This window comes from Alosa alosa, chromosome 10 (assembly GCF_017589495.1).
Source record: "Alosa alosa isolate M-15738 ecotype Scorff River chromosome 10, AALO_Geno_1.1, whole genome shotgun sequence".
NCBI classification, from domain to species: domain Eukaryota; kingdom Metazoa; phylum Chordata; class Actinopteri; order Clupeiformes; family Clupeidae; genus Alosa; species Alosa alosa.
In genome coordinates, this window is record NC_063198.1 from 5,222,286 (window position 1) to 5,240,784 (window position 18,499).

The following is an 18,499-nucleotide window of genomic DNA, read 5'->3' on the forward strand; positions in this document are numbered from 1 at the left end:
TGTGTGTGTGTGAGAGAGAGAGAGAGTGAGAGAGACAGTAAGTGAGCACGAACAGGGCAGAGGGGGTTGGGACACGACCTCACAGCTACCTCACTGCTGGGCTACAACCATGAGTTAGAACTGCAGCCAGGAGTTAAACAGGGCAAAGATCACACACACACTCCCAGGTAGCACTTATCTGGCAAAGCCTGAACAGTATAAATGCACAATTTAAAATGTGTCTCTTCACATGTATGGGATCTGTCAGTCACTCCAGCAGGTAATCCTGAGCAGCTGTTGATTCATCAGCAATCTCTGTAAGTACAACTATGAAATATTATCTGTGGAAAGCTCTGAGATGATCAGAGAATTATTTATCACATATACTGTACTTCAAAAAAGATATAAAGTATTTCAGATCTGTGTTTTACCTGTAAATAATTCAACAAGGACCCTGGTCCCCTAGTGCTTGTATTAAATATATTGCCAACAGTAATTCTAAGGCAAAGGCATTTTGTTTTGTTGACCTCAAACAGTTTTCAGAAGGTGAGTATCACAAGCAATGTCTCCTCCATTCCTCCATTAAGACTTGCATAGAGAGGGGCACTGGAGAGGCCTGATAAAGCATCCCTCCAGGCCAGAGAACAAAGCATCTTGGAAAAGAAAGGAAAACTGACATTTTTTGGTCTTTGGCACCTTAACTTTCCTATATCCACACACATTTTGTTAGTTTAAACAAAGCTTCCTTTGGGTGTGAGGGTGTGTAAACATTTATAGATGTCATAAAATACTGTTAATACATTGTACTGACTGTGTACTCTACAGTACAATTGTACTGACCTGAACTCTGCCAAGCCACATCTCTCTGGAATTGTGCACTCTCTCTACAACACACACTCACACATCTTACTCCTATGTGTATATATGATATGTCAATCTCAGGGACTACTTTGCTTACAGTTCAGGGTTTTAATATGAACATGAAATAATGTGATTCTGCGATACCACATTCAGAACAGCCCTTTAATCCCAAACCTGAATTCTAATCTGGGTTACTAATCCCCTCTCTTAATGTTATGGTGTGCTTTGTGACGGGCCGCTTTCAAAGTGTCATCTGTAATGGCTGTTACTTAGATTGCTGACTAATGTGAGAGCATTGTTGTTCAGTTAGGAAATCTGACTCCTATGACCAATGTATTAACCGGTCATGGTTTGTGAAATCCAGGAACTAACCATAATCTCCATGAAATTATGACATTTGTCTGTGTTTTTCGGACAGAGAGGCTACTGTATTTTCTGCCTGCATACTGCCTGCACGATCAGTTTCCTTTTGGCTCTCTGCCATGATGCAACGGAAGATAGCAAATAGATATTCCTATCACAAGGGGAGTATGACATAAATGACTGGACAAAGAGTGCTTTATCAACTGCCCCATGTTTTCTGTTTCTATGACTGGTAATGTTAAAATCAGTTCCTATCAGCTTCAGCAGGTCTGACTGACCTTATGCCATAAATTCATAGACAACTGGATAGATCAGTCCTTGAAGACTCTGAGATAGTGTACTGGTCTATCCAGTTGAGGAGTCACTTGGTATCGCAGGCGTCTCCCTGGAGTCATATACTTTCTATACGTTGAATGCTGTGCTTGTCTGATAGGCATTTGATTGCAAGTCAAAGGGAGACAGAGAGCTGTTATCCTTTACATTAAGTTCACCCAACAAAGCACCTTTACATGGCTGATGTGGACATTTGGGTACAAAAACGGAGGTAGATCTTTTTTCATATACCGGTAGTTGCAAGATTATGATTGCTACACGTAAGAATTATCTATCTTTCAGCAATATATGATGCCCACTTACTGTATCTATTGCACATGAAACAAATAATGAGAACAATGTCCTATCTAACAGACTTCAACTCAGCATATTAATCACAGTCTAGTATGTGTAACACAAGATTCATTAATTAAATAAAATAACTTACTCTGACTGATTGGTGCTATCTGTAATTCACACAAGGCAGTACCTACAGCCTGTTCTCACAGCTTAATGAATAACATTAGCATTCATACAAATTGTATTAATCAAGTTGCCAAAAGGCTCATACAAACACATTTGATTTGCTTACATTATTGGGGCATCTACAGCAGAATATCGTGTCCACGCCTACAGCCATCTATAACATAATATCATATCCAAATTCTTCAGGTCTCATTTTGCTTACTGACTATCAGTCAGTACAAATTGTACTTAAGATGTTCTAATCAACAAGTTCTTGGTAAAATGGTTTTAATCTAAACCAGCCCACTGGTGAGACAGACACACAGGTCAACGACATCGGGGCCAGTTGGGGTCTTATCATTGTTTACAAATGTATGTGTAACATTCTACTAGTGACAAAAGCACTGCAGGTAACTACAGCTCAGCAGATAGCCATAGGATAGCATAAACATTCAGTGGGTCTGGGTCAGAGTCCCATAGTCCCTGTACTTGAATCCCTTGACATGCTGCTCTCCACTAGGCTGGCCATGGCATTTGATGTGTGGTGCTGCTGTGAATTGCTTTCTGTGCTTGGATTCTGCAGTGACCATACTGTATATCCTTCATTATCTGACCTTCAGTGGACACCTCCAGGCACGGGCCATGGCGACCACGGACACAAGCAGCAATGTGCACCATCGCAACACCTCAACATCCCAGAGAGACCACCCCACAGAAAACGGAGTTTCAACCCCTGGTGCGTCTACATGCCTTCCTGTTTTCACACCATCAGCACAAGACAGTTTCTTCTCAGGAAATGTCTCTGCAGCGCTATTTTAAGTACAATAGAGTAATTTTCTGGTCAAGATCACGCTCCCCACTGTTTGAACGCAGTTTCATTTACAAATGATTATGTCACCAGATCTCTTATCTAGTCATAAAATGTCACCAAATGTGAAATTAATTCTGTGGATTTGTGACATAAATTGGAATTGTTAATGCTGTTTCAAATGGCTGGCATATGCTCAGTGTTGTCATGCCAAAGAAATGTTCCTCATGATATAAAAAAGGCTGTACAGCTGTAAAAATCAATTGTGACAACATGGAATCATTCTGGCTAGAAAGAGCTGGTTTGGCAGATAATTGGCGCTAACCAAAGATTCTAGAACAGAGCTCTGCTCTGCTCTAGAATCAGAGACGGTTGATAAAGTTAACTATAGAATCTTTGCTAGAATCTTTGGTGCTGACTGTTTCATGATGTAATTTCGCATTTTAGAAAAGCCACTTGGGCTCTTAACTTTCTATGAACTAAATAAGCACCTCAAGCAGACAATTAATCTCTTGTAAACACATTTCTTTTTAAATCATTAAACTATAAACGTTGTTGCTTATATTTAGTTAGATCCTTATGAGTAATTTTTCACCACTATTATAAATGTTTATCTCCCCTGTAGACTGTGTGTGCTGTAAGGTGGTTAGAAGAAATTAAATCGAAATCAGCTAAAATCGGTATCGGCAGGTCAAACAAATTGGAAATCGGCCCAAAATTTTGCAATCGGTGCATCTCTAGTATGGTTTTAATCTAAACCAGCCCACTGGTGAGACAGGGGGCCACTGGCGGTCAACGACACCTCTCTATCTTTCTTCTATACGTTATCTGGTGAAGGGAGACATCGGGACCAGTTGGGTCTTATCATTGTTTACAAATGTATGTGTAACATTCTACTAGTGACTGAGGACAGCGCTGATGACCGACAAAAGCACTGCAGGTAACTCCAGTTCAGCAGATAGCCATAGGATAGCATAAACATTCAGTGGGTCTGGGTCAGTCCTTGAATTTCCCCTTGGGGATCAATAAAGTATCTATCTATCTATCTATCTATCTATCTATCCCTGTACATCCCCTCGACATGCGGCTGTCCACTAGGCTGGCCCCGCCTATACGTACTCCCGCTCAATTTCATTTGACTCCAGAAGTAAAAGGAGCATTGCAGAGCGTAGTCAAGAGTTTTGAGAAGGTTCATATATTCATATTAACCAACACAGTTTGGGATTTTGTCCTTAATTAATGGTGATTACAAATGCAGTGAAGCGCAACATGATGAACTGAAGGGAACTGATGAAGGGAATTGAAAAGAAGCATATTGAAGTATTGTACAGGTCTCTCTTTTCCCCTGGGTGCTTCTGGATGGCTTTCTCTCTGCAAAGACACCACTGAATTATGAGTTATGAGTTCTTACTGTGTTTTGATGTGGAATAACTGAATAGCTCAGCATGCACCATTTGACTTTGATTAACACTGTGAAGGTGAGGCAAGACTCAAATAAGACTGTACAGCTGTAAAAATCAATTGTGACATAACATGGAATCATTCTGGCATCATTGGTGCTGACTGTTTCATGATGTCATTTCACATTGCAGAAAAGCCATTGGGCTCTTAACTTTCTATGAACCCATGAACCAATCAAACAAAATATGGCCCTTTCTCTTACTTTTCCAATTTTGTTATTTAGACCTATCATACCCACGTAGATGTTGGAGGTAAAAAGAAGGAACTCTTTCATTTAATAAGGACTGCTCATGTTCAATCCTTGTATCCTTGTGTAACATGTATATTCTGAATGTTTAAGCCCATACTGTAAGACTGTGGCAAACTGTGGCATAATCTAATCATTGTTTTGTTTTGGTCACTAGTGAAACTTGCCGAGCTCCAGCTGGAGGATTTAAGACTCTGGAGGAAGCATATGGAGGTACGTACGAGGTTCTTTTCCGCTTATAGGACGAATTCCGGAGCGGATCCACCAGATCAAGCTGCTATCTGCTCTGCTTGGGCTGCCGCTATCCAGGCAGTGACCAGCTTGGGATGTGTTTACTGCCCCCATTAATCCCTGATTGATTTTCGCCAGATTAAAGCAGTTTAAAAAAAAACAAAAAAAAAAACTCTAAAGCAGCTCTGTCACCAGCTTGACCACCTTGGTTAACCCTTCAGCAGGGGAGTTGTGAACATTCCAACAGAAGATTCTGTTCCGCAACAATGTAAGGTATAAGGCACTGGTTCAAAGCCTTCTAGATATCTATAAGGCTCTGCACTGGTTGAATTCTAAGAACCCAGATATTCTTTAGAATGTTCAATTTCTAACATTCCTGTTACACCGGTGTGCCGGTACCAGCTTAAGGGTTAAGGGACCGGACCAAAGCTGGATTTCTATATGTGTAACTGGCACAGGCCTGTAAAGCTCCTCATTTATGTTAAATGCATGCTGTTGTTGTTGTTGTTGACACTGTTGCCGTGTCCATCTATAGCAAGTGAAGGTGGGCGTTCTCGAGGAGGTTCAGGAACAAATCAGTGGCCTGCTGGACAGGACCATCAAAGAGTCTGTGGAGTCCTTCTCCAAGCACACCAACTCACCTGTGGACAGGAAAGAGCCGAAGAATGCTTCCCGGTGAGGACAGTGTATGATAGCCCGCGGCTGATAAATGATTAGTAATTAAGAACATCTTACTGGATGATAATGATGTGGTCATTGTAAAGTAAATTATCCACTTATTCACTGCAGATTACACAAGCCAGGGGATGGAAAAGCCTTCATTGCCAGACAATCCTTATTAGAGTAAGTGCTGAGCAGTGTCAAACAAGTAAAACACATATTTTACAAAAATGTTGTTCAGTGTTACATCAAAAAAACGTCTCATTGTACCACTTTGCTGTTGTCTACTTTTTCAGTGAGCTCTTTGAGATCAGTCACATCAGGACCATCTACCACATGTTCATTGCTGCCCTGTTCCTCTTCATAAGCAGCACCATAGCTGTGGACTACATCGACCAGGGCAGGTAATTAAGAGCTTTTGAATCTGTGTGTGTGTGGGGGGCAACTGTCTGCGTGGGAGGGTGTAAAAGTACTGTGTGCCATATACTAAGTCTGTGTGTGTGTGTGCATGTGTAGTATGTCTTGTATGTGTGTGTGTGTATGTGTAGTGTGTCTTGTATGTGTGTGTGTGTGCGCGCACACGCCTGGGGAACAAGCTGAGTGTGACTGTTGAACACCAGACAGTAGCTCAGAGAACCCATTGACCCATGTATGTCTTATTATTCAGTACACCTGTATCTGCAGGCTGGGACGGACTTCCTGCTTGTCGATTTCAATCACTCAGCTTTGCCTTCTGTGAGGAAACTGAGCAGTAATAGATTCTGTCAGTCATAGGGATATGATCAGGAGACAGCTTTCCAAGGCTTGGGTGGTGAAGAGATGGTCTAAATTAAAATTACCACAAAATAATTTCAGAGCTCTAAGGTCTAAAAAGACAGAATTTCTGGTAGATTGGATGGCTAGAAAGGTGCATATAGGGAATCAGGCCCCATGTGATTTTTAACCTGGATTGGATTTGATCTGGTTTATTAAATAATTAACTAAATAAGCATCTCAAGCAGGCATTTAACCTCTTGTGAACACAAGGATTTGTTTTTAAATCATTAAACTATCCTAAACGTCGTTGCTTATATTTAGTCTATGTTAGATCCTTATGAGTCGTTCTTCACCACTATTGAACATGTTTATCTCCCCTGTAGCCTGGTGCCCGAGTTTGACCTCTTCTTCTATGCCTTCGGGCAGCTGTCGGTGGTGGTGTGGTCCTGGCTGCTCATGTTCAGCTACACGTTGCTGGGGCCCTACTTTGCGCTGTGTGTGTGGGGAGAACTGTACCACAGCAGTGGCTGGAGGGTCCTGGTGTCTATCACGGCAGGCCTGCTGCTGGCAGTGGCGGAGACTGCACTGCTGCTCGTGTTCCCCGTCTATGTGATCCTGCACCACCAACTCCCTCCAGCCTCACGATTCATCCTCGCCATCGAGCAGGTACAGGAGTAATACTCTCTCAGATACTGTATCATCAACCTGGCTCACTAACCATGTAAATAAACATACATATACACACACATACGTGCATATGCGTATCATGGGTGTTCACTTGTGTGTGTGTATGCGTGTGTTTATGTGTATGTGTGTTTGAGTGTGTGTGTGTGTGTGTGTGGGGTGTATGTGTGTGTGTTTGTGTGGGTGTGGGTGTGGGTGTTTATTTATATGGTCGATGAGTTAGGTTGGTTTGGTTGATATAAAACCTGGAACAACTCATAACAAGCTAACAGAGGTGGAAAGTAACGAAATACATTTACTCATTTTACTGTATTGAGTAGTTCTTTTGTGTATTTTGTGTTTTTTAAGTAGTTTTTCAAATTAGTACTTTTATTTTTACTTGATTACGTTTTGAGTGAAGTATTGTACTTCGCTACATCACAAATCCCATGAGTAAAAAAAAAAAAAAGTTAAGACTAACGACAACCGAAAGGAAGGGGGGAAATTGCGCCAGGAAGCACTAGAATGATCAGCATGTAGCATAGGGCATGAATCAAGCTGGCACCAAGTCTTTCTGAAAGAGATGGAGATGGAAGTGGATCACGAGATAGGCTACCTCAGATTACCTGTGTAACCGAGGAAAGTGTATTTTCCGCTCTTTCAATGGGTTGCCTCAGTTCTATTGCGGAGATATTCAAGCAGTTTTGTGTTTTAACGTGTGTGGTCACATTTCTTTGGAAATAAGTTTATTAGCATCTGTTTCCCCTCATTTTCATCTCTCTTTTTCTCGTTTTTGCCTTTGTTGTTTTTTGGTGATCCGACTTGGTTTTCTTGGAGAAAGACATTGTACCAGCAGCACAACAATTAGCTGTCCACTACTAGCGATGCTCAACTACGTAAACAAAATGAGATACCTTATCAGTCGTTGTTCAGGCGGACCAAACCATTTTGGCGCTTTTAGCAAGGGGAGAGTGAGAGTGACCTTAGACCTTGTCAAACTCATATTAGGTAGTGGGCCGGATTTGTTGAAATGAAACCTCGTGGGGCGCTGTCATTGTCATGGTCATTGGGGGCCAAGCAGCGAAGCTGCGAAGGCACCCATTGTGATTCTATGATTTCTTATTATTATACTTTCTTCCGCCATGGAAGTCAATGGCAGCCCATAGAACCGTCTGGTAAAAAGTTGTGAAATTTGGCACACTTATTAGGGACAGTACCATGATTAATGTCACCAAGTTTCATGATGGCAACTCAAGCACTCTAGCGCCACCAACAGGCCAAAGTTGGATGTGCGTTCACGCACGTAACCTTTGACCCGTATGGCCGATTGTCAAAAAGGTGGTAACTTTTTGGTCGAAACTTAATACATATGATCTTCAGACCAATCCGCACAAAAGTTATCGATTTTTGTCTTCGGAACTAAAACCGTTCGCCCGTAACAACCAATGAAATATCGCGTAAGCCGCCAAACAGGAAGTGAGCTCATATCTCAGCAACCCTTTCATCTGTCATAACCAACCTTAGTACATGGACTTATATATCCATCTGTAGAGCACTCAAAAAATCTGGTGACCTTTGACCTCTAGGGGGCGCTGTAATTAGCGAAAATGCATTTTGGCCTGTAGCTGTTGATGTGTTTGGAATTAAAACATACTAGTTGTGTCTGGTAGTACTTTTGGATGTCCTTAGGCTGACCCAGGCCAACTTGTGATGTCAACATAATTGATTCGGCCGCCATATTGAATTTAATCAAAAACACGAAAAAGTTTTCACTGGTTACAAAATTTATCTGATTTTCACCAAAATTGGCTCAGACCATCCTCAGACCTTGCCTAATCAGTGTTTAATTTTCTGGAACGATTGACAGAAGCGTTCGCCTGTAACAGCCAATCGAAATTTGCGGCGAAGCCGCCAAACAGGAAGTGAGCTCATATCTCAGCAACGCTTTCATGTATCAAAACCAAACTTAGTACATGGTCCTCAGGACCCACCAGGAGGACGCTCAAGAAATTTGGTGACCTTTGACCTCTAGGGGGCTCTGGAATTGGCAAAAATGTATTTTGGCCTGTAGTTGCTGTATTATTCTGCAATGGAGGTCAATGGCAGCCCATAGAACCGTCTGGTTCATCCTGATGATGCACAAATAATTTGGTGACCTTTGACCTCTATTGGGGCATTGAAATCACAGCAAGCATGATCATATCTCAATTGATCTTTTATTTTTGATGTGAAACTGTTGACAGCGAAGTTCCATCCAGTTAATTCTAATGCGTCGCGTGCAAGGGTGGGCGGGTGGGACGGGCAGGGCGATTGGCGGCGGTGGGTTGGCTGGGTGAGGGGGCGGCAACACTCAGCCCTGGTTCAGCCACACAAAATCAGTTATGTTTTGATGTGAAACTTGACCTTGTAACTCAGCCAATCTTGGGTTGTTTGACATGGAACTTGTTGTGACTGCTTAATGCTATATGCCTGATGCCACGGCATTGAGTTGCATGGCAAATCTGGACTTCTGGACTGCTGAACTGCCTGCTTGGCCCCCTCATTGCTGCTTGCAGCTATATTTATTATTATTATTATTATTCCGCCATTGAAGTCAATGGCAGCCTAGTGTTAATTTTGTCACCTATTTTTAATTTAGTCTTAGTCTTAGTCTTGTGACGAAATGTCCTTTTTAGTCTTTGTCATATTTAGTCATTCAAATATAATTTTTGTTAGTCAAGTTTTAGTCGACTAAAAGTCTTGTCATTTTAGTCTAGTTTTAGTCAAAAGAAAACTAAAGGTATCTTAGTCTTAGTCAGTTTTAGTCTACACATTTTAGTCTTTTTTTTATAACAAATTATTTCTGATTACCATTTGAGTGAAATAGTGTCAACACAGTGTCACACATCTCAATTTTCCAACAATATTGTGTGTCCACAGGGCTACTCGTCTGTTATAATTACTCATTCTGATTTTTTGTCAGTCAGGATGTTTACATGCACAGGTAAGTCGAGCTACAGTTATAGCTCGGCTGGGATTTGACCATAGACAGTAAAAGATTTGACTGGACCACTGTCATATTAAGTAGACCAGTGTTTCTCAAAGTGTGGTCCGGGAATCACTGGTGGTCCGCAAGCTATCCCAAGTGGTCCGCGAGCACCACGTGGTAAAATATTATATAGATGAGTTGTTTGCAATATTTAACCAACTTGTATGTAAAAACAGTTCTGCAACACTGTCTATGTAAGATATGCCAGTTTAAATCATACAGTATGAATCCACACAATAAGCAAAGTGCAAAGACAATAAGCAAGGTGGTTTAGTGAGTAGGCCTATAGTGTAGACTGATTATAGGCTACTGTTGAAGTAGGTCTAATCTTTTTTTTTTTTTTTAGCTAGGGTTAGTTAAGTGGTCCTGAAACTGAAAAAGTTTGAGAAACACTGTCGTGAGACCAAAGTATTAATGTTTTACTCCTACCGCTAGATGGCGATATGTCAAAACACAACACATTCCCCAAACAGAATCTCCATCTTAGCCATAGCTAACTTGCTAGCGAACTTTCCATATTAGCTTACTTGCTAGCAAACTTTGCATCATCAGTCTAACTAGTTAAATAGTTGACATTACATGATGAACATTTTCGTATGGACATTCTGGTGGATGTTAATTTGTATGAGAGAAGCTTCAACTTCTGGGTATGTAGCATTGTGGCATAAAGCTTAGGTAGTTAGTTTGCTAACTCTGGCAGAAATCTCCAGTGTTCTTGTTCCATGTAGTTTCGTGTTGCAGCCACAGGGTTGCAGCAACAGCACGTAGACTAGCCTACAGGAAAGCTGTTGCGTATGAACTCATTCGGAATATTTTGAAAACGTAACAGCTAGATATTCTGTCTTCTCATTTTGTAGACGAAAATGAAGAGAGATTTTATCTTAGTTTTTATTTCATGCAAAACATTTTAGTCTCGTCTTTTTTCGTCAACAATAATGTATCTTAAGAGAGTCTTAGTCACTGTTTCAGGACATTACTGCCGTCTCGTCATCGTCTCGTCTTAGTCATGAAAAAAAAGGTTGTTGACGAACATATTTCCTCTCGTCTCGTCTGACGAAATTAACACTATGGCAGCCCATAGAACCGTCTGGTGAAAAGTTGTGAAATTTGGCACACTGATTAGGGATAGTCCCATAATTAATTTCACCAAGTTTCATACCGGCACCTTGAGCGCTCTAGCGCCACCAACAGGCCAAAGTTGGACTTGCGTTCACGCACGTAACTTCTGACCTGTTGACCCGATTGTCAAAAATGAGGTATCGTTGGAATCCTTGGACCAAGCCGAGTTCAACGCACCCTATGACGTCATTTTCCGCCATGATGGATTTTCCGCCATATTGGATTTTAGTGAAAGTGAAACTAAAACTTCACAGGTCACAAATTTTGTCCGATCGTCACCAAACTTGACACACATGCTCTTCAGAACAAGCCGCACAAAAGTTATTCCTTTTTGTCTTCGGAACTAAAACCGTTCGCGCGTAACAGCCAATCGAAATTTGCGGCAAAGCCGCCAAACAGGAAGTGAGCTCATATCTCAGCAACCCATTCATCTATCATAACCAAACTTAGTCCATGGACTCAGGACCCGATCAGGGGGACGCTCAAGAAATCTGGTGACCTTTGACCTCTAGGGGGCGCTGTAATTAAGAAACATGCCTTTTGGCCTGTAGCAGCAGTTGTGCTTAGAATTAAAACCCATTAGTGGTGTCTGGTACTACTGTTGAAGGTCCTTAGGCCGACCCAAGCCAACTTGTGATGTCATCATAATTGATTCGGCCGCCATATTGGATTAAATCAAAAACACAAAAAAGTTTTGGCAGGTCACAAATTTCATCTGTTCCTCACCAAAATTGGCAGAGACCATCTTCAGACTATGTCTGATGAGTGCATTGCTTTCTGGAACAATTGACAGAAGCTTTGGCCTGTACCATCAATCAAAATTTGCTTGGAAGAAGCCAAACAGGAAGTGATTTCATATCTCAGCAACGCTTTCATGTATCAAAACCAAACTTAGTACATGTACCTCAGACCACATCGGGAGGACGCTCAAGAAATTTGGTGACATTTGACCTCTAGGGGGCTCCGTAATTGACAAAAATGCATTTTGGCCAGTAGTTGCTGATGCGCATTATTTTGCAATGGAAGTCAATGGCAGCCCATAGAACCGTCTGGTAAAAAGTTAGACAGTAGCAAATTTGGTGACCTTTGACCTGTAGGGGGTGCTGCAATTAGCAATGTTGCATTTTGATCTGTAGTTGCGATGTGTTTTATCAATCTTTTATTTTTGGATGTGAAACAGATGACAACATATTCCATCCAGTCATTCTAATGCGCATGCGTGGTAGGGCGGGGGGACGGGTGGGACGGGCAGGGGGTGATTAGGTGGGGGCTGGCTGGCGGAGGCGGTGGCAGTACTCAGCCCTGTTTCAGCCCTACAAAATCAGTTATGTTTGATGTGACACTTGTTGAAAGTGTTGATCGCGAGTGTCTGCTGAGTTCTATCTTGTCGCCGTGGCTACTCCGGCCTATACTGCTTGGCCCCCTCATTGCTGCTTGCAGCTATATTTATAATTTTTCTGCTCTTTCTCTCTTGAAATGCCCTACTTCCATGTTAGTTTTTCTGCTAATCCTTGCTGAGGATGGTTTGTAGTGCTAGGTTTAATCAATTTGTCATATCATAGAAATATTGCTTATAACACATTGTTGAAGACAACTGGATGTGAATTTCTTTTTTTTTTCTAATTTTCCCTTCCTACCAAAAACATCTGGGGTATGAAACCTGCTGGCGGGCCTGATGTTTGACACCCCTGCCTTATACAGTCTTCACTATTTTTTTGTATACAAAATTTAGTCAGTCAAACATTTCGTCTGACATTCATTTTGACATTTAATTGGGAAATTAAAATATCCAGGTAAAATAAGATATACTCCAGACTTTTCAAGGGCCTTCTCCTCCATTGGGGCCCTGCAATCGGTCCCAGTTTTCCCACAGTCCGAGGCCCTTGGATCTGCTGAACTCCTTTACAAATAGAGTTTCTCTCTGAAACTCAACATAGGCCTGCCTGCCTGCCTCAGATGCCTGTGAGCAGCTTTTCAGTTGTGCTGGATTACTGTTCACTGCAAAGTGAGCAAGGATGAGCACAACTAATTTTGAAAATCAACTGCTGCTCAAACTTAAAGGAGAACTCCGGCGATTTTTCACATACTGTAGATCTCCGTTTCAGCAGCTAGCAGCTAAGGTAGCCAGGCAGCTGCAGCGCTACACTCTGGGGGGCATGAACATGGGGGCTCACGAACATGCCCCCAGAATGTTGCGCGGTAGCTGCCTGGCTACTTTAGCTGCTGGCTGCAGCCACTAGAGCTGGATAAAACCGATTTTCTTGCCCCCCCCCCCATAAAAAAGTAACTAAGTAACTTTTACTTAAAGTACATTTTAAAATAACTACTTTTTACTTTTACTTGAGTACATTTTCAGATGGGTAATTTAACTTGTACTTGAGTAATATTTCATCAAAGTATTGGTACTTTTACTTGAGTACAATATTTTAGTACTTTTTCCACCTCTGCAAGCTAATAAAGCCTCAGTGTAGTCAATGAGTTACTAATTAGGCCATATCACAGCATACACTGTCCGTGCCAACTCAACGTCCCTTGGGTAGCTGTTAAAAGGGCTCCTCCTGTGCTGAGTCAAGGTCCCAAAAGTACACAGTACGAATCAAAGTCCTTCATATTCCTTTATTTTAATATTGATCATATTTTTTCCCGAAACCAAAGCAATACCCATATGAATTAGGGAAAAAGGGGCCAATCATTTAGAAACTAATGACCTTCGTCTCTCCTTAATCTGATGGTATGTCATGCCAAGCTGTTAATTATTTCTGAAACTATGCACAAATGTGCTTTACACATCTTGTACAATTCCCTGAAAGAGGAAGGCTTTGTGCTTTATGGTGATACCTCTGAGTCCCTCGAGTCCTGGTGCCAAGCAAAAACACACAGTGTTCTGAAAATCCTAGATAACTGTGGGATGCCTGATTGCAACAGAAATATCTCTGATGCAATGGGATGGGATGGGAGAGATAAAGGGAACGTAGTGTAGATAGAGAGCTCGCCATTTCAGAGCTCCAAATGTCTTAAATAGACTAGTAGTGGATGAGACACTAAAAAAATATCTACATTGCAGCCATCAATCGCTTGGGCCCCTATTTCAAAGGCAATTTCATGGGCACATGTATAATGCAGATTTTAAACTAGATTTCATCTGCGGGTAGATGCCAGCTTCTTTCTTCCTGTTCCATCTCTGCCCCCTGGTTAATTTGAGGCAGTTGGATCAAAGCGAGTTCTGACCCCAAAGCAGGTAGGCTACCTGGTGTGTCTTTGTGAAAATGTGTGCTGCTGCTGACAGGGTGAATCTCTCCCTTCTCCTCAGATCAGATTCTTTATGAAAAGCTACTCTTTCATCCGCGAGACCGTTCCTGCTGTCATCCAGAACAAGCCCAAGGAAGGTAATTCTGCTCCACTAACAACATGCCCCCATGACAGATGCATTACATTTAGCTGCCACAGCAGATCAGGTAGCATCACTGCCGATTGCTTCAAAGCATCCTCCTAAACAGCACAGAATTTATAAAAATAAGTATATGAATCTACGCTTACAAGCATTCAAAACATTTATGATTTTTATGTGTTCTTTTTAAAGGATGTCCTCCAAAAACACCCACGCTGTCCAGTTACCTTTATTTTCTGTTTGCTCCCACTCTGATATTCCGGGAGTCTTACCCCAGGTGAGCCGTTTATAGCCGAATGCCATCAGACGATGCTGAACCACCATTAGATGAAATGAATAATGGTGATCTTTTCAGCATGTCTACAGAAAGCTAATATGTGTACATAATAATGAGTAATGTGTGTATAATAGAGTGTTAAATTCACTGTTTCTCATTCCAGAAACCCCTACATTAGGTGGAACTACATTGGATTAAATTTGTTCAAGGTAATTCGCTGTGAAATCATCTTTGTTGCAGCAAAAAAATTACAACCCCAAATCAAAAGAAGTTGGGACATTGTGTAAAATGCAAATAAAAACAGAATGTGATAATATACAAATCTTGTAAAACCATATTTAGTTGCAAAAGGGACAAAGACAACATATCAAATGTTAAAAATGATGATTTCATGGACAATATTATGTTCATTTTGAATTTGATGCCAGCAACATGTTTCAAAAAAAGTCGGGACAGGGGCATGTTAACCACTGTGCTGCTCCACCTCTTCATTTAACAACATCAGATAGATAGATAGATAGATAGATAGATAGATAGATAGATAGATAGATAGATAGATAGATAGATAGATAGATATACATACATACATACTTTATTGATCCCCAAGGGGAAATTCAAGGTCTCAGTAGCATACAGACATCACACACAACATGCACTTACAGCATCAGAAATGGTAAATATAAGTATAAACATATAACCAAACTCCACTGTACAATAGAGACAGTAGAAGATAAGAAAAACTAACAAAACTAAATACTAAATATACTATATAAATAAATTAAAATGTAAATAAATTAAATAAATTAAAATAAATTCAGTTTAGGAACTGAGGAGACCAGTTGCTAGAGTTTTCAGAATGAAATGTTGTCCCATTCCTGCCCGATAGGATTGCAGTTGCTCAGCAGTATGGAATATTCTCACAATCATGTTTTTCATTCCATGATGTACCTAATTTAACAGGTCTGGATTGCTAACAGGCCATTTTAGCACCTGGACTCTTCCTTTATGGAGAAATGCTGTTTAAATATGTGCAGAATTCATTTTGCCATTGTTTTCCTGAAATATTCAAAGTCTTCCCCGAAAAAGACATTGCCTGGAAGGCAGTATATGTTGTTCAAAACCTGTATACGTCATTCTGAATTGATTGTGCCTTGCCAGATGTGCAAGATGCCCATATAGGCACAAATGCACCTCCACAGCGTCATAGATGCTGGGTTTTGAACTGAGCACTATAACAAGTTGGATAAATTGGATAGTTGAATAGGTCCTCTCCTCTTTAGCCCAGAGGAGTCCATGATTTCCAAAAATAATGGCGAATGTTGATTGATCTCAACACAGGACCCTTTTCAACTTTATCTCAGTCTGTTTTAAACCAGCTCAGGCCCAGATCAGACGGTGGTATTTCTGTATCCCCTCTAAATACAATGTCTTCTTTTGCAGGGTAAAGTTTAACTAGCATTTCTGAATTGAGTATCAAACTGTGCTCATAGACAATGGTTTTCAGAGGTTTACCTGAGCCCATACAATGATTTTCATTACAGAAAAAGGTCTGGTTTTAATGCAGTGCCATCTGAGGTCCAAAAAACCACGGCCATCCAATACTGTTTTTCAGCTTTGTCCCTTGTTTGCAAAGATTTCTCTGGATTCTCTGAATATTTTAATGATATTATGTAATGTAGATGATGAACTCCACTAATACTTCACAATTTTGTCTTAAGAAGCATTATAATTATATTGTTTCATAGTTTGTCCAGTGAGTGATGAATACCTCTACATCTTGACTTCTTAGAGACTCTGCCTTTCTGGGATGCTGTTTTTCATACCCAATCATGTTACCTTAATTAGTTGAAACAATTTTCCTTTTGTTTTCTTTATAATTACACAACTTTTCTAGCATTTTCTTGGCCCCGTCCCAACTTTTTTTAAAACGTGTTGCTGGTATCAAATTCAAAATGAACATATATTTTCCATAAAATAGTCATATGTGTCATTTTCAACATTTGATATGCTTATATGTTGTCTGTGTCCTTTTTGCAGCTAAATATGAGTTTATGAGATTTTTATTTGCATTTTACACAATGTCCCAACTTTTTCTGATTTGGGGTTGTAGACGACATTGAAGCAAATTAACAGTGAATAGCTTTTTGCTGTCATTTTGTCGTCATTATACAAACTCTACTACTCTCTACTACTACTGTTAAATTGCAATCTCTATGGAACAGAAATTAGCTGGCACATTAGGGAGCTCAGTTTTAAAATGTAATCACATGCCCTCCAGTGGTGTAAGTAGCTTACTGCAGCTGTGGAGAGTGCTGCTCTCCAAACCTGCATATAACCTCAGAGATTAACTAAGGCCACTGGCCTCTTATCAAATGTACTCACAGACTACTGCCATCTCACTTGAGAAAGATAAGAGTTAGTGTGAAAACCACTTTCCTCCAGAAAATGCATGAAGAATTCTATGTAAGCTTGGACAGCATTTCCATCAGCCTGACATTGTGCAGCAGCACATATTGTTGGCTAATACTGATAGGTAGTCCATAGACAGAACAAGAATAAGCTATAGGCATATTGCACATAAAACTAATTAAACTCTATGTTGGTCATCCTTTTGCAAGACATCTATATGCATAGCCTACTAAATTACAAAACAATTCCTCTCCCTCTTTCTCTCCCTAGATTATGAGCAGTATATTCTATTTGAATTTCATCCTTGTCCGGCTGTGCATTCCTGTGTTTACAAATGAGGACAACAAACCCTTCACCACAAGGACACTGGTGCTTGCCATGTTTCATGCGTCATTTCCAGGTATGGTGGTCCCTATTGCAGATTTGCGTCTAGCAATGCATTTCTATCTCATCCAGCCATCTCTTAAAGGTGCAGTCAGGGATTTCGCAGGAAGTTGTGTTTGTTTGTGTTTATGTTTATATTTAAATGTATTAGCAGACACTTTTGTGCAAAAAACATACATTATATTTTAACCAAGGGCCAAACGAAACACGCCAGAGAGTTTTTGTTTTGGGGGACACGCTGCCCCCACTTTGTTTGTTTCCAGTTATATGAGCCTGTGCTCCCTACAGAGACTGTTTTTTTTACAGTGCACAGAATGGGCAGCTAGCGGTCGTGAGGAGATGATTGTTGAATGTGACAAAAAAATGTTATGGGCTTGAAATCGCGTAAAATCCCTGACCGCACCTTTAATGCTAACCTCCAATGTCACAGTCCCTGGAACATACCCCCCTACCCAATCAGAGGTCATAACAATCTCACAGTCCCTGGAACATACCCCCCTACCCAACCAGAGGTCATAACAATCTCACAGTCCCTGGAACATACCCCCCTACCTAATCAGAGGTCATAACAATCTCACAGTCCCTGGAACATACCCCCCTACCCAATCAGAGGTCATAACAATCTCACAGTCCCTGGAACATACCCCCCTACCTAATCAGAGGTCATAACAATGTCACAGTCCCTGGAACATACCCCCCTACCTAATCAGAGGTCATAACAAAATACGCTGTATTAGCCGGTTTTCCTCTGCGACGGGTATGTGAGAATGTCCATTTGGAGGCAGCTCAATACATTTTTCAATCTGTGTAACATTTCCCGGGGTAACCTGCTGTGCATAACAGGAGGCCAGTATCTTTACTTCCCCCCACACTGGCTCTGTGAAACCAGACTATGTGTGTTGTTACATAACACACAAGGTTGAACAGGGTTTATGGTGTGTTCTTTATAACCCTCTGAGCGCTGGGTTATGTTTACATTCTCCTGAAATGATCTGGGAGGTGATAGTGTTTGGTGTAGTTGCCTTGCTTTCAGTGAGACCCAACATGGCCTGTTAAAGGATTTTTAATTTTTGTATACAAAACATGGA

The 18,499-nt window shown here is 41.0% G+C and overlaps 1 protein-coding gene across 3 annotated transcripts in view; it reads left to right on the top strand.

The window, feature by feature from the left end:
• The window catches only part of soat2 (sterol O-acyltransferase 2), a 23,041-nt gene continuing 4,542 nt past the window's right edge, over positions 1–18,499 (top strand). Inside the window, exons 1-11 of one of the 3 annotated variants that reach the window (XM_048254265.1) lie at positions 1–296; positions 2,601–2,716; positions 4,654–4,709; positions 5,263–5,402; positions 5,517–5,570; positions 5,684–5,791; positions 6,527–6,809; positions 14,264–14,339; positions 14,534–14,618; positions 14,782–14,827; positions 17,298–17,427. In XM_048254265.1, coding sequence (XP_048110222.1) covers positions 202–296; positions 2,601–2,716; positions 4,654–4,709; positions 5,263–5,402; positions 5,517–5,570; positions 5,684–5,791; positions 6,527–6,809; positions 14,264–14,339; positions 14,534–14,618; positions 14,782–14,827; positions 17,298–17,427 — 1,189 coding nt within the window. In that variant the 5' untranslated portion in view covers positions 1–201. Of the gene's footprint in view, positions 297–1,082; positions 1,436–2,600; positions 2,717–4,313; positions 4,501–4,653; positions 4,710–5,262; positions 5,403–5,516; positions 5,571–5,683; positions 5,792–6,526; positions 6,810–14,263; positions 14,340–14,533; positions 14,619–14,781; positions 14,828–17,297; positions 17,428–18,499 lie in introns of those variants that run through there. The other 2 variants (XM_048254266.1, XM_048254267.1) reach the window with 2 other exon arrangements.